The sequence below is a fragment of the Peromyscus maniculatus genome, chromosome 5 (genome assembly GCF_049852395.1).
Source record: "Peromyscus maniculatus bairdii isolate BWxNUB_F1_BW_parent chromosome 5, HU_Pman_BW_mat_3.1, whole genome shotgun sequence".
In the NCBI taxonomy this organism is placed as follows: Eukaryota; Metazoa; Chordata; class Mammalia; order Rodentia; family Cricetidae; genus Peromyscus; species Peromyscus maniculatus.
The window spans coordinates 92,267,403-92,284,471 of NC_134856.1; the positions used below are offsets into that span (position 1 = coordinate 92,267,403).

The window sequence follows — 17,069 nt, forward strand, 5'->3', positions numbered from 1 at the left end:
ACCTTCACTGTCATCATCATCATCTCCACCATCATCACCACCATAGCCACCATTATCATCACCACTACCATATCCACATTACCAGTACAGCAGCGCCACCATCACCATCACTGTATCACCACTACTGTCATCATTAAGAGCTTCACAGTGTTACTATGGAGTACCACCATCAGCATCTTCCAGCTTGTAGTGCCATTCAAGTTTGCTTATTGCATCCATCCAGGCCCTGTTTCTTCTTGGTTTGTCTTCCTATGGATGACACAGGGACAAATCTAAGTTGGATCTCATCACTTGTCTAACTGGCCACAGTGAAAAAGATGCCTGGAGCCACTCAAAAGTTTATCTTTTCCAAGCTTTGAGACTCCTTTCAGCCCAAAAGATATTCTATGAATGTGTATGGAAAGAACATCAACTCAGTATAAAGTACACTGGAAATTACTGTAATCTCTGCAGGAGAAATGTCCACAACAAGCTAGTGTGTTCTATCCACTATGTCAGTGAAAATAAATGATGGTGAAACTACATCTATGGAACCTTCAAATCTTAAAAACATTTTAAAGAAAATGTTTAATAGTCATTCATGCTACCATATGTATAATTCGTAGACAAAGCAGTTAGGCATTTCTCTAATACCATATTATCTAAACATCATGTATAGAATTTTTTAAAGAAAGACAGAAAATTAAATGTAAAGTTTCTCTTGTTCATGCTGGTTTACCAGATAACTGTGGACTGTACGTTGTAATGTATGTGGGCATATGTATGTCAAGTAGGGTCTGGGAAGAAGGGAAAACTCAGGGCAGACTTGTGAGAGACATATGGGGACCAGCCTCAGGAAGTTTGTCATTTGCAAGCAAAGAAAAGTACCTGTGTCATCTAGGCCCTTGGTAGTCAATACTTAAGAAGAACTACATGCTCCAAGTTATACAAGATATATATATGTCCACTACCACACAAAACAGTGAGTTTTGTAGTGATGTTTTATACATCTATCTCATTGCAGTTTGCCCATACCCACTCTCATTCTCTCTTCCCATTCTCCCGTCCTACTGGTCTCCTCCCTCCCAATAATTCCCCTTCTTCTTTGTGTCATTTATATAAATCTGGATTTCCTCATAAGAGAGAAACATTCAATATTTGTCTTTCTCCCCACCATCACCACCTCTTGTTCCCCCACATAACTTTCTCTTCTACTTCCATGAGCTATATAAATTTTTTAGATCTGGATTCTGTGTATAAGAGGAAACATACAATATTTGTTGTGAATCTGGCTTATTCTGTTTAATATGATTGTCCCAGTTTCACTTCCTACTGAGGTGACAAAATACCCCGACAAAAGCAACTTTAAGGAAGAACTTTAAGGTTTGTTCAACTTACAACTCCTGGCTCTAGTCCTTGATTGCAGGCAAGTTGGGGGAGGAGCTTGAAGCAGCTGGTCACATTCACAACCAGAACAGAGAAATAATGAATGTATGTGTACTTGCCTTCTAATTTATGCAAGATCCAGTCAATATTAATTATCATAATGATGACCTCCAGTTCCATCAACTTTCCTGAAAAGCAAAGATTTCATTCTTCCTCATAGCTGCATAAACTTTCACTGTGTGTCTATACTGCATTTTCTTTATTCATTCTTCTGCCAGTGGGTATCTAGGCTACACCAGCCTTTTCAGACCTGCTGGCTTTCCTAACCTTTACAGCCTAGTAGCTAAGCTATGGCTGTAGCCATCACCTCTGGCTCTGTTTTAAGAGGAAGTAACCATGTCACAATGATTTTAAGTAGCTTTCCCACAGTCACACAGCTAGTCAGTAGTGACACCAGGATTAAAATCTACACCAGCTTGAGAGGCCAAACCCACCCAGCACCTGCTCCTAATGACCTGAAAACTAGGCACGGCTTTACAATTGTTAGTGGCTGGGAAAAAAGTGAAAAGACATTTCTGAACTAAACCTTCTTGACCATAAGCAATTGTCTCTTCTGTAGAACTGCCTGCAATTTGTAAAATTTCTTTAGAATCTACGTATATGAGGCACAATAGTCTATGCCTTTCTTTCTTACAATTACCCCTCTGGGTTGTATCCATGTACACCTTGAGTGGGGAAGTATTCTTCCCTTTTGGTTCTTTCTAGGAAAAAAAAAAACTTATGTAAAACTGTTTGGTAAAGTTTATTCTAAACAACTCAGAAAAACTGAAAAGAAAAATACAATATCTTTGGGTATTCCTGGGGATTGTTCATGACTCCCCACAAACGATGCTCCAATCCCTCAGAAAATTGCTGTGGTGTTTGCACATAACCTATGCATATCCTCCTGTGAGATCTAAATCACTGCTAGGTTACTTACAATACCTAGACAATGTAGATATGATAAAAATGGCTGTTGTACTATATTGCTTAGGGAATAATAAAAACTGCAATTTTTGAGCCTAATGTTTTTTGGTTGAATGCACAGCTACAGAACCTGTGGATATGGAGATCTGACTGTGGTTCGCAACTCAGAAAAATTACACATTTAAATTCTGATGTCCAAAAAATTGAATGTTAGACTCATTCTGTGACAAATCAACCCAATGATGGCTTTGTGCATTGAGAAAGGGTAAAGGAGACAGTGTGGTCCCACAGAGTCTCTGAGACATTTGTCTCTGTCCTTCACGGGATATCTGGCCAACCCCAGGCTAAAATCTGCAGCCCAGATCTTAACCATTTCACTGTTAAATGAGTAAATTCCACCCTGCCTTCATGTCTAAGACCGGCCTTTTGTGCCTAGGCTGCTTTGTCGCACTTCTTTCCTCCGCCTCTACAAGCAAACTCTTGTGCCTCTGGACCATCGCTCCTGCCATCTTTCACGGTCACTTCTTCTTTCCTAGTGAACAGCAGCAAACACATCGTCAGGAAGTTCCGAGGCCACCTGCGCACCAAGATTGAGTCTGGGGAAGGGACAGTCCCTGTCCGGGGCCCCAGTGCAGTCCAGACATGGGATGGCATCCTGCTGGGGGAGCAGCTAGTCACCATGTCCTGCACAGACAAGATTGCCAGGTAAGAGCCAACTTGGCTGTTCTGTTTCCAAAATCGGCTCTAGAGCTTAGTGAGGACAGCAAAACAGCAGATCCATACTAGGTCTTAGCATTGAACCCACTCCAAGAAACACAGTGTTCATCATCAAGGACTCAGGTGCCTGACATTTGGACACAACATGTGCATACATGTTGTGTAAGACCAGAAGTCAATGCACAGTGCCTTCCTTAGTCAGTCTCCACCATATCTTCTGAGATGGAGTCTGTCCATAAGCCTAGAGTTCACCAATTAGGCTAGACTGGCTGACCAGTGAGCCCCAGGAATTTGCCTATCTCTGACGCCGCAGCACTGGGATTACAAGCACACACCACCACACAGAGCCTTTTATGTGATTTCTGGGGGGCCAAACTCAGATCCTTATGTTTGAACAGCAAGAATTTTACCAATTAAGCCATCGCCCCAATCCCTGCCCATCCACATTTTTCATTTCATATACTTGAGGAAAAAGCACCTTTCAAATGCACATACCCAGCAATTTCGAGTTGCCACAGCAAATATTCCAAACCTCTGACCTAGGGGTTAGTTTTTCTCCTGTTGCAATGTAAATTGAAATAATTATTTTTATGAGGAATAAATGACTTAGATCTGCCATCTGTGGATGCTGTGACCACTATCACAGAATGGGACTGAGTATGGAGTAAAGAGGGGTTTTCTCTGCTACATCTTTTACTTTGCACTAAAGGTGTTTCAAAAGCCTCCACAGGCTGTTCTCAGGGAAGAGTAGCCCCAGCATCAAGGTGAACAGAAGGAGAAGGAATTTACAGGAAGGGCATCTCAGCATCCTTCATAGACTCCTGCTAACTGAGAAAGGCCTGAGTTGGGTGGGAGTCGCCCCACTCCCCTTAGCCTCATCGTGATGTCCAAGATCCACTCCTTGCTCCCTGCCCCCTGCCCACCTGATTTCTGATGCCCAAAGATGCCACCCACTGCAGAAACAGTTCCATAAATCATGTCTGGAAAATATTTACAAGGTGTGATTTAAGGTGAAGGGTCATAGCAGCTTGAATTTGTCTGAAAGAGTCGTAAAGTCCCCAGCTACATCAACCATAGCGTAAGATGTTTAGATGAGAGAATCAGAGTGGTTAAAAGAAAAGGCTTGATGGTTAATCACTCTTGCTGAAAAGTTATGAGTAATGGAGTTCTGATTCCAGTGCCCACAAAAAAAAACTAGGAGTCCTGCAAAGGCAGGTAACTCCAACTCCAAGGGATCTTATGTCTTCTTCTGGCCTCTATGGAAGCACAGACATGTTCAGCCATGCATACACATACAAACAAACATACGCACGCATACACATATACACACACTCAAGCATGCACACATATACACAGATGATAGATAGATAGATAGATAGATAGATAGATAGATAGATAGATAGATAGATAGATAGATAGACAGATATAGAATCTTTAAAACTGAATAAATCCGAAGCTCTTTTGGAAACCAGGATAAATGTACTGATCTATAGTTTATAACCTAAGTGGAGGGGAACAGACCATCCTAGGCTAATGTAGTCTCTAAGCAAGCACACACCCCAAAATTCCAACAGTTTCGCTGTTCCTAAAATTTCCTACATGGGTGTTTGCAGCTGCAGCTAGTTCAGAAATGAGAATCTCTGTCTTAGAAGGAATGAATGGAGAAAGGCCGGAGAGGATAGAGGGGAAATAAAGGCCAAGGACCCAAGGAAAGTTGAATATATCATCTAAAGCAAGAAGTGTCTTACACACACAGCCCTCAGCTTCCTGTCACCAGTGTAGGATCTAAAGTCTAAGACAAGCTGTCCCCCACAATCCCAAGAGATCCCCCAGTCAATCAAAGCGCCGGAAGGCACAGGCTGTGTTCCTAGTACCTATATGAGACTTGGCATGTCTTGTATGCTCAATAAAATACGTAAACCAACTGAGCTATGCTAAGTTCTATACCCTGAAGGACTGCTCTATTGGGTATCTTTTACTCTACTAAAGAGAACCAAAGCCAGGGGTGATGAGGGTTAAGTTCTGCTCTCATTTTAAGATGGAGACATTAAACAGTATAGGGAAATACAAAGTGTCGCTCCAAAGTCCAGAAGTCAGTATCCCAGGTCTCCTTCTCTACCCTACTCTGAGGATTCTGGGCCTCCAGGGCAGGGAAAACATGAGCCTCTATCAACAGTGATTCCAAATTCTCATGGGAAATTACCAAGTAGCTATAGAAAAAAAGAGTACCATTTAGGTCCTTGCTTTGATTGCCCCTGGCTTGCCAGAACAAGGAGAGGGCTAAATGTCCGTAAATCAAAGCTCTGATTTCTCTATCACCAGGAACAACCTAAAGTCTTCAAACAGCTCATCTTTGAAAAGAAAATGTATTCCCCTTTACAATATTTTCATCTGTTCTTGGAGTGAAAGGGGGAAAAAGCAGCAATTTTCACTTTAACAAAAATTCTCTTGATACCCTCAGACAATACTAGTTTTCTAACTTAATTCTATGGCTCTCCAGAAAAATGAAGTAAATTAATGCTACAGAAATGAAATCTTGTCTCTGGGATCTTAAACATCAATAGACAGTAAATTAAACAGGGGCTACAAAGCCCACCTTATATTGGTTGCTGGCAAGTCTATCGATGGTAATGCTCATAAGACAGGGCTTTATCTTTTTAATGAAATCCCCTTGAAAAAAAGCAGAAGTCATGTTACATCACCTCCAGGGATAATCAAATGATGTCCTGAATGGAAAAATATTCTAGACTGTTTTCTCTTGGTATTTTTTGTTGGAGCTGTTGCTGGTGGTGGTATGGTATGGTGGTGGTGGTGGTGGTGGTGGTGGTGGTGGTAGTGGTGGTGGTGGTGTGATATGGTGGTGGTAGTTTAGAGTTTTTGTTTGTTTATTTGGTTTAGTCTGGATTTTAGGTTTTTTGAGACAGAGCCTCTCTGTACAAGCCTGGTTGTCTCTGAAACCCTGGCTATGTAGACACCACGATGGTCTTGAATTCAGGAACTCACCTACCTTGGCTTCCTGGATGCTGGGGTTAAAGGTGTGCACCACCACAGCTTTCTCCTGGTGTTTTTGAAACAGGGCCACACTGAGTAGCACAAGCTGAGCCAGAACTCACTACGAAGCCCAAACTGCCATCACTTACAGTGACCCTTCTGTCTCTGCCTCCTGGGTGCACATGTCACCACATCTGGCTTCTAGCCTTTTATTTTGAAGAAGGCAAATGCTGAAGAAAATGGTAATGTCTCTTCTCCAGCTGGCTACAGAGAGACCACTCCCTGAATTAGCCCAGGAATCAAACCCCTGGTACCAGGTGGGTTCACACTATCAGTTCACACCATCTACCCACTTAGCTTCTCCTTGTCAGATGTGGTGATGGTGGGAGGAGACAGGACAGAACAGAGGGGTGTGATGGAGACCAGGGCTTAGAGATCCCCTCACACCCATGCTGCATCCCCTCAAGGCCACCTCCCAGCTTCCTCCTGGGCCTCCTTACTTTCTCTTGTTCTGTCTCCTCTCCTCTTCCTCTGTCTTGTTGTCTCTGTCCCTTGTCTGTCTGTCTGTATCTTTCTGTTTAGCCACCCCCAGTTTCTTCCTCTGTCTCCCTATTTCTCTGTCAATCTCCATGTCTTTCTGTATTTGTCCGTCTCTCTCCCTTTGTCTCAGTATCTTTCAGCCTCTATCCTTTCCTTACCCTCCATCCCTCCATCCTTTTCTCCCTCACTTGCCTCTCTCCATCTCATTACTGCTCCACACACCTCTCAACCAATGAGTTCTGAGGCTCACACTAACTGCTTAGCTTCACCTCCTCTCATCACCTGGTACACCATCTTTTCCTTTCCCTGCCCTGCAAGGAATGCCGGCCTTACCTTCTTCACATCTCATCACATCACATACCCTGTTTCCCACCCTGAAACGGCAGAGATGCAGTACCTAATGCTGTTTGCTTGTGTCTGGGCTTGACCTTCATGAGATCATTGATGCCACTTGATTTGCATGGTGTCTGTCACAGTGAGATGCACATGACGGCTCTTGATAAACAGTGCTTATTGGTAATGATGATGAGCACAGGGCAATGATGACCATAACAGGGACAGAAATAATACACCCGCTCTAAACAGTCCTGTCTGGTTCAGGCTAAAGCAATTGGCATAGCAATACTTCCTTTGGCATGGAAGTCCCTGTACCTCCTCCACAGCCAGACCCTGAGCATAAGATATGGATGTGAGTGCTCATACATGAGCTATTTCAGAACAGAGGCACATTTGCCACTTTGGAGCAGGAACATATGTTATGATAATGGTTCAAGACCATAAGCATCTGCAGTGTGCATTACTTGTACAAAGGCTTCACAAAGGGACAATCTGATAATGTATGTGTTCATCTGTTCTCTAGCCTGTACAAAAACAAATTTTCAACCCAGGGCTTAAATAATGTTCAAAACAGAGGGCCTTCACACACAAGTACAGATGAACCTTTCTAGCTGAATGGATTATGACACTCAATGCTGGGGAGAGTGAAGCTCTAAGTACACAAAAGCACAGGAACTGTAGTCCACAAAACACTGTAAAGACACACTTGGTTATACAGCCTACAACACATGATACACTGCACCCAGTATCACACCATGCTGGAACCAGCTAGACTCAGGAACTTATTAGTGAACTTTCAAACAGTCTTGAAAGTCAGATGTTTAATACAGTCATTATTAAAATTGAAATACACAAACTTACAACTAAATTATACTAAAAGTAATAAACACTCCAAATTTGCCACTTCTAAATTATCTGACGGATATGTGTGCTTTTGGAATCATTTACAGTTGCTTTGTCCACACAGGGGATTACTTTATAAAGTCATGAGCTGCTGCCAAAACCAGTGTACCTCCTCCTAAGTCTGGGCTCAGTGACCTCAGACTGGCAGCTCAAAATTGGCCAAGTCATAGCATTTATACCATGGAGTGCCTTGCTAAGTTGAAAGGGAGTTTATAGTGAATGAAAACACTAGCCCATGACTGGCAGACACTGCCCTGTATTTGTCCTTGTTGCTGATGTGTGGTGACTTCTCTGGGTAGATGTAAAACTAACCACTGTCTCCAAAGGGAGCACTCACAGCTGAAAGTGATTTGTTCAAGCTTATTCTGAGGGGAGAAGTAGGCTTATTAGGGTTGCTATAGAGTTTAGGCAGCTATGGACAGCTAAATCTCCACTCCAAGTCACCAAATCCCCATCTACCAAATTCCTATTTTATGTGGACCTAAATCTACTGCAGAATTGACAAAATCTGGACTCAGAATGCTACTTAGTGTTTCAGCAGTAGTGGTAACTATAGACTCAAGCAACATAAGGCATAAACAAAGCCAGACTCTGGGAAAGATATGTTTATATGTGCTCCATCCTTGCCCTTATCAGTGACTCTCCTGCTATCAGTAAATACTGCTTAGCCATGGGAAAGATGGTGTACCCAGACTGCTACAAGATGGAGTTACTCTGGCCAAGATTCAGAGGGTTAGTCTCGCTATGTGATTCTACTAGCTTCAAGAACCAACTCATTGGTTAGTGGTATGAGTACTCCTGAGACTTATATTAAGAAGATGCTTGAAACATCATGGGTAGATTCAAGAGAAAGAGAAAAGCCCAAGTTCTGACTCACCAACTGCATTGTGTTGAGTCACGATGACTTTCAAATAGTATAAAGGGGTGTACATGGGGTCAATGGCCAGTGAATACCTACTAGCTAAATAAATGGCTGAAATCTCTTCCTTTGTCAGAACATTCAAGTTATAAAACATTAATATGTGCAATCCAATTGGGTATGGTGTAGAAACTAATATTGTGTTGTGTGCATGATGGTAGTGTAGGTGTGTGTGGTGTATTACATCTTCATGTGTGTGTGCGTGAGTGTGTATTCAATGATGTGTGTGTGTATGTGTGTGTGTGTGTGTGTGTGTGAGAGAGAGAGAGAGAGAAAGAGAGAGAGAGAGAGAGAGAGAGAGAGAGAGAGAGAGAGAGAGAGAGAGAGAGAATGTGAAGAGCAGAGGCCAAGGTCTAATATATTCTTCAATTACTCCCCACCTTACTCTTCAAGACAGGGTCTCTCACTGAACCTAGAGCTCACCAATTCAGCTCAGCTAGGCAGGCAGTGAGCCCAAGGAGCTGCCTGTCTCTGCCTCCATGGCACTAGACTTGCAGACATGTGCCCTGTAACCAACTTTGTATGTAACTGCCAGGGGTCTGAACTCAGGTCCTTGTGCTCACATTGCAAGCACTTTTGCCAACTGAGCCATCTCCCCAATGCTTGAAAACTAATATTTTAAAAGATTGTAATCTTCCCACCAAAGCCAAAAAGTTATTTGCACTGTCCATAGATTTTAGGGAAGTGTTAAATATCAGCTAAGGTTACTGATTTTTCTTTTCAAGAAAATCAGTCTTATCTCACATGATGCTTGGAGCCCAGTCATATGTGTAAATATATATCTTAATAAGTGCAGTTCTATCTGAGCACTATAAAAAATGAGTCCAGATGACATTTTCTCACCCATTATTTCTTTTGACTTTTGCATGTTAAGATGAACAACAACAAAAAATAAAATAAAATAAAATGGCATTTCTAATTAAGGTGGAGGAAATGTATCCACTAGACAAATCTCTGATTCTCTTTGAAAATTCCCTGAAATATTAAAGAAAACATGAACTGGAGCCTGATGTATCTACGGAACTAAACAATTAGCACAGCTGTATCACTTCCCACATGCAGATCAAAAATATTACTTGGGCTTCCCTGCTTATGATCAATGGCACCTACACGACAGCATTGCTAAATAATAACAGCCATTCTTCTAGGTACAGAATTTTATGAGTAAAAATTGATTTCATTTTACAGTGTTAGTGGTATGATCAGTTTACAGGAAAACAAGAAAATGATACAGAAAGCTTGAAATTTCTGCAGTGCTTTATCATGAACCAGAAAATAACACTGCACACATACACAAAAAAAGAGAGAGAAAAAAAAGCTTTAGTTACCTATCCGCTAATGTTTGAAAGTATTCTTCCTTCTGTCCAGAGATTGGGACTTCAATAGAAATCCATCCTTTCTCTGGTCTGTACAAGGACAGTTGGTCCCCAAGGTAGACAGGATGAGAACCTCATTGGAACATCAATCAATCCCCTTGAAGACCCATTTCATGATTCTTTTTCATGAGACCTTAATGCTCCTCTAGGAAACATCCAATGAATGGATTTCTCTATTACGAAAAAGTCATTTCATGGGGGCATTCCTACCCATTACCCTCTATCCATTGTTCTTTTCTTCACATGTATGTACATGAAGCATCTGCACACACACACACACACACACACACACACACACACACACACACACATTCATCCACATAGAAACACTCACATAGACACATATACCCATAAAAAATAAAAAGAGATCAAAACAAAAAAATTTAGCTAAAACCCTTATATATATGCTAAACATCTTATATATAAAGGCTAACTCACAAATTCTACGAAGGTAGAACTAACCCCTTATAAGTGAAAGACTTTCACAGAAAACAAAACTAAATCTCTGGGATCTGGGGGGAAGGGGAGAGGACAGGAAGGGAGAGAACAAGGGAATCTGTGGCTATTATGTAGAACTGAATAGTATTGTAAAATAAAATTTAAAAAAAGATAAATAATAAAATAAAAAATAAAAAAAATTCAAAAAAAAAAAAAAAAACTAAATCTCTGGCCTAAGTGTCCCTGTAATCCTGGCACTTGGAAGGTTGGGCCAAGAGGATCCCAAGATCAAAGCCAACTTGAGTTATATAGGGAGACTCTATTCCAGGTCAAGAGAAGTCTCAGTCAAGAAAGTGTCAAGGCATGTAGATATGCTTCGTAACTTCAGTTCTCTAGAAGATGAGGCAGGAGGACTACCTTAATTTTGGGAAGACCCTAGGCTAGCAAGGGAATTCAAGGCCAACCTGAACTACACAGTGAGATTCTGTGTCAAAAAAAAAAGAGAAATACAAGAAAGAAAAAAATGGGGAAATATAGAAAATATCAGCTAATATCCCAATGGTCATACAGCACAGTAGCCGACTCTGCTACGTTACTGTTAATCTTTCTCTTAACTTACATTTTCTCCTTCAGCTGTGATTTTGTAGTGTGTACCAGTTGGCTTACAAGCTGTTCCTCAAAACTCTAGCCACGGCTCTTTGTTAAAATAACAAGCACTTTAATGGGAGTGTGTTACTGCTAGTATTCACATCAGCTGCTCCACTCCCTGTTGCTGGGTGCCTGCTGTGTTTCCAGGTCATTACTACTATGAGGAGTGCTCCCCCCACCAAAAAAAAAAAAAGCCTTTGTACAAACTCTTTGTTCTAGATCTCAGATTTCCTATGTAGGATCTGTGGTGTAAGGCAAATAATGGCTTCTCAACAAAGGACAAAGGGCAAAACGGAATCACCTGGGATGTAGATGACTAAATAGACACTTCTAAAGATACACGTCATTGCAGAACCTGGGACTCCAACTTTATATGGCAGAATTAAGTCAGGAGACTAATGGAGGCATGCACCCTACCTCAGATGGCTTCTAAATGCCACCACATGTGTCCTTGTAAAAGAGAGACAGAGAAAGTGTGGGGACAGGCACAGGAGAACACACATGGCAGAAGGCAGAGTTTGAAGTGGTACAGACACTACGCAAGAGCATCAACAATTGACACAAGCAGCTGGAATAGGTGAGGATAGATCCTCCCCAGAGTCTCCAGGGGAAGTATGGCCAGGCAGGTTGACAACTTGATTTCAGACCTCTGATCCCCAGAATCATAAGAGATGTGCTTCTGCTGTTTGGGGCCAGGTGGATGCAGTTGTTTGCTATGGATATCTTAGGAATGCAACACAACATCATGAGAAAAGTCACTCATTTAGCTTAACTCTGGAAAATCATGAAGCCAGATAATAATTACAATAAAATATGTTCTGAAATTACCAGCTCTAACAACACCCTTAAAGACTGGGTGGATCTACAGAAAATGGGGAGTTTCAACCCCTTAAGTGAAAATTGACCTTCAAAACCACAAAATTAAATAGCATGTCACTAACAAACCAGTCTGCAGTAGAAAGAGGAACAGGTGACAGAGGTATAACCATCACATCTGTGAGGGACCATTGCCCACACTTATTTATTCCAGGAACTTTTGAGGAATAAGAGACTTAGAGAGTTAAGAAGCAGGGAGAAAATGCAAGATAGACCCTGGTGGGCCTGGATCCTTATCCAAACAGGCCCAGAGCTTTATTCCAAAGGACTATTTATAACAATGTCAAGGGGTGGAGCAAAAGACCTCTCCTTTGCTTGTTAGACCCTTACAAACAGCTGGTACCCAAGCCCATGGTCCAATCAACCTCCTATGCAGTCCTGCTGGGTACAGCCATTAGGAAACCTAGTGGGCTCCAACACACATCCATGTCCCTGTATACATGGCTTGTTTTCATTACTGTGAGCAGCCACTATCACAGACAGAAGCCACAGCCTCCTTAAAGGATGGGAAAACCAGAGCAGTTTTTGTCTCTATGAAGCAGACATTGAACAGCATATGCAAATCCAAATCTTCTGGAACTAATGTTCCTTTAGATATGGCTTCTAATTTTAAGCACCTGGACCTGATTATCGATCACAATGTCTCTTTAAGTAAAGGGATTTAAACTTTCTCCATTAAAAAAAAATGAACTTTTTAAAAATATGATTGCTGCTTTCTGGAGAATCAGGCACCTGTCTGAAAGTCTGACTGTGAATAGGATGCTCACCTTCCAGGCAAAGACCTGTTGTTGCACATTCCCTCTGAGGGCTCCCTCTTCTCTGCACCTAGGCCCCTAGGGAACAGTTCTGACTTCCCTCCTTGATTTATTGGCAGGCTCCTCATCTGTAGCACATTATCAAGTGCACAGAACTCAAAAGAGGATGATGTGCCATTTTCCATCTTATACTTTTTGTATGGGCAGTACTGGAGATTCAGTCCAGGGTTTCATGCATACAAGTACTCACTGAGCTACACTCCCAGCCTCCCCCAACCCCCTTTTTAAGACAGAATCTCTTTTTGTAGCCTAGAGTAGCCTGGAACTTCCTATAGAGCCCAATTGGCCTTGAACTCATGATTGTCCCGCATTAACCTCCCAAAAGACTGAGATTAACAATCGTGCACCACTCTACTCATCTCAATAAACCTTTGTACACAGTCTTTCACAAAGGGTTCATGACGATTTTCATAGGAGCATTTAAGCGAGTTTTGTACAGTTTCTCATGATGAAAACAGAGTGATCAAGTGGATGGTATTTATCAAATACAAAAGCAATAACAACAAATCAAGGACAGTATGGCATTACCACTTCTATCACTATGGCAGTCATCCACTACGGCAGCCAGAATGGCCAGATTAGTATCTCCAGAGACACAAGTGGCTCTGCTGGTCTCTGGGACTCCACTCAGAGGTGCAGAAACAGCAGAGAGCTGAAAAGCCCGGTTCTGCAAAACAAAAGGAGCTATCTAGATCAATGAGTAAGAATACTGTGGCTATGAAAAGAAAGCAAGAGAGTGAGCAAGCATAATCTAAAACTGTCCTGGGTGTCCTCATAAATGACTAGGAAGAGGCATTATGCAGTTGGACAGTCGGATGTGGTGCATCCACATGGGAAAGGGTACAAAAAGAAAGTCAGCAGGGCAGGTAAGGCACTCAAGAGGAGCCCTTGACAGGGACATAGTGGTACCACAGCAATAAGGTGAGCGGTGTCACTATCCTATCTTTTCTTTCTATGAATTTATTAAATCAATTCTATAATAAAAGGAAACTTAATTATTTCCAGTCTTCTTTTGTCTTCTTTAGTTTGCTTTGCATTTATAACAATCCTGTAAAGACTATACCCTGGTACTTTATTAGAGTATAGCCATGGAATGAGCTCCTAGAAGTCCTGTTATTGACTCAAAGGGTTATCATTCTTCTCCTTTACCTATAAAAACCAGTGGGAAGTGGTTAGTTAGCTGGGAATGGACTAGCCAAGTGACTCTGGCTTCGGATTATTAGTTGTCTTCATAAAGGTGGAAGGAAAGTGGTGCAACACTAGGGAAATATGTGGTGGAAACAAGTATTAACCCAAAATGGATGGAAAATGACTTCCTGTAGTCTGTCAATGGCTTGGGAAGCAGACAGCACTGGTGTGGAGACAGGCAGCCCTGGAATCCCCTGGAAGACCTGTTAAAAAACACAGCTGCTGAAATCCACCCAGGAGGCTCTGATTTGGCAGGTCTAGGATGCAGAACGGAGAGTCTGTGCTTCATTCAAGCGCCCAGCCCTGAGTCACTCAGGTACCACACCTAGAGGATCACTGAGTGGACTATTGCTCAAAGCAGCAGGAAGTGGTTCGGAATGGCCCAAATGACCAGAGTCTGAATTTGTATGTCCTCTGACTTTTTTTACTCCAAATTTTTCGTTAACTACTTAGATGCTAAAGTTTCAGCATTAAATGACATTGGAATAATGTGGCCAGAGTTTAAAAAAAAAAAAAACTGATGCCTAGGATTGTCCAGACTCATAACCAATCAAATAAGAATGTATTTGGGACTGGTTAGTTTATGACAATTTAACAAGCTAGAATCACCTAGAAAGAAGGGATCTCAATTAAGGAATTACCATCAATCAGACTGGCCTATAGGCATGTCTGTGGGGCATTTTCTTGATTAATGATTGATATGAGAGTGCCCACCCTACTGTGGGCAGTACCTTTCCTAGGCAAGTGGTCCTGGGTGCTATACAAAAAGTAACTCAGCCAGCCATGAGGAGCAAGCCAGTAAGCAGCATCCTCTACCTTCTAAGCTTCAGCTCCTGTCTCCAGACAGGAGTTTGGATTCCAGCCTGGAGTGCCTACCCTGGGCTCCCTCAGAGATGTAATATGACTTGGAGTTGTAAGATGAAGTCAAAGCTTTCTTCCCCAAGCTGCTTTTAGTCATGGTTTTTATCACAGCAATAGAAAGCCAACTAGAACAAGAACCAAGTCAGAAAAATGTTCTTAAAGCTTCTAGTTGGTCCAGTATAGAGGCTAAGTTGAAGACCATGGTTCCACCACAGTCCCTGAGTCTCGCCTGCAGGTTGTGACTACGTGATTCTCTCAGTGTGACCTTCACTGGCTTCAGACAGAACATGGGAAACTTTTGCAATTGATGTGGTGTTTTGTTCAGAAAACAGGCTGACAGAAGAAAGTGAAAGTGCGTATCTATGGAACTATCTGATGCTGCACATTTACAAATGCAAAGAATTGTCTTTTTCCAGGACCACATCAAGATGGTATAAATAACAGGAAGAAAGAGAAAATGTCCAAAATATACATCACCAATGGATGTTCTCTGTCTAAATTTCAAGACACACACACCTGTGAGGAAAGCCTCATACACAGTGAGACTTATCATTCTCTTCCTAGCTTGGAGGTCACAGTTCAAATTCAGCAAGGAGATGACATCCCTTGGCTGAAGGAAGGCAACCTTTTCTAAAATCTCTCCTCCACTTATCTGTGGTATTTCTGTGATTGACAAACAGACAAAAATATATTTATCTAGGGATTATCTATATTGAAAGCTAGGCATAGGATTTCTGTCTCTGTCAACATTACAGGCATATCAGCTATTTGAACAAAAGGAGAGGTATTTTTCCATTCAATCCTGAATGCGGAGGATTCTCCAGTTCATATTCAGAGAGACATTTGGTTTTATTGATCGTGATAGCTGAATTTGTTTAAACTCCTATAGCTAGGCAAAGAGGAGGTTGATTTTTCTTTTTATTGTAAAGGTTATTAGAGGGATCAGATATAGAAGTTATTTGTCTTTAGACAATCCAGTAGAATCAGAACACTCAAATATGTTCCACAAGTTTTGTTCAAAGCCAATACTTGGATAGTCTCAAGAATTACCATATCCCTTCATGGAAATTCTCATTTTATTGTCTGAGGCTTAGCTTATTTGAAGAAGATGCCTTGTTATCAAGGAAGATTTATGTATTATTCTGCTTTTAATTGATAAGAAATTTCTAAATTTTACCAGCAATCTGAGGTTGTAAGGTCCACTTGTGCCATCTGTAATCCCTTTGCTTTAGATTGTTACCTCTTGGGCTTTTTGAGCATCCTTTGTCACAAACCTTTCCCTGGCATGTTTGCCCACCACCTCCAAATCCAAAAAGAATATGTCTAAAATATTACATGGTAGCAGTTCTGTTTTATTCCTCCTCAGTGTTTGTTTGTTTGTTTGTTTGTTTGTTTGTTTGTTTGTTTAGGTGCTATTTTGTATCAAGTAGAGGCTTGCCTAGGCTGGCCTCCAACTCACAATTCTCCTGCCTCCGTTTCTCAAGTACTGGGACTAAACTATAAAAGTGTACAACCGTTCTTGGCATTCGCCTTTAAAAAAAATATTTCCTACATATTTCTTATTTAATTGGCTTGGCAGGGGGAGGGGGGTCAAGCACGTGCCATATGGAGGTCAGAGGACAACTTTCCTTCTAAACATTGGGTTCCAGGGATTCAACTCGGGTCCCCAGGCTTGGCAGCATTCACCTTTACCCACTTTTCCATCTTGTTATACTTCTTCTTAGCTTCTCGATTCTTTATCTTATTTTTTTTTTGTTTGTTTGTTTTGATTTTAGCTTTTTGGTTTTTCTGTCTTATATTTGAGAGAGAGAACATGAAGTTGAGTGGATATGGAAATGGAGAGGATCTGGGAGGAATTGGGAGAGGAAAAAAACATGACTGAAATATATTGTGTGAAAAAATAATAATACAAATAAATAAATAATAAAATTTCAAAAGAGAAGATGTAAGGGAATGAGCTTAATTCCTCAAACACAAGTCAAAACCACCAACACTCTTCCTTCCAGGGAAAGTCAAGTATCACAGGGCTCCTCCCCTGAGCTTTGTAGCCAATCTGTAACTCATTAGTGAAAAGCAAGGGCCTTAGAAGAGCCACAGTGGGTGTGTCATATTGTAGTGAAAATTTAGAAC

The 17,069-nt window shown here is 41.5% G+C and overlaps 1 protein-coding gene across 2 annotated transcripts in view; it reads left to right on the forward strand.

Annotated features, from left to right (window-relative positions):
- Nucleotides 1-17,069, forward strand: part of Adarb2 (adenosine deaminase RNA specific B2 (inactive)) — a 532,528-nt gene that overhangs the window by 489,708 nt on the left and 25,751 nt on the right. For both annotated transcript variants that reach the window (XM_006987845.4, XM_016006368.3), the window contains exon 7: nucleotides 2,868-3,036. In XM_006987845.4, coding sequence (XP_006987907.1) covers nucleotides 2,868-3,036 — 169 coding nt within the window. The remainder of the gene's footprint in view (nucleotides 1-2,867; nucleotides 3,037-17,069) is intronic.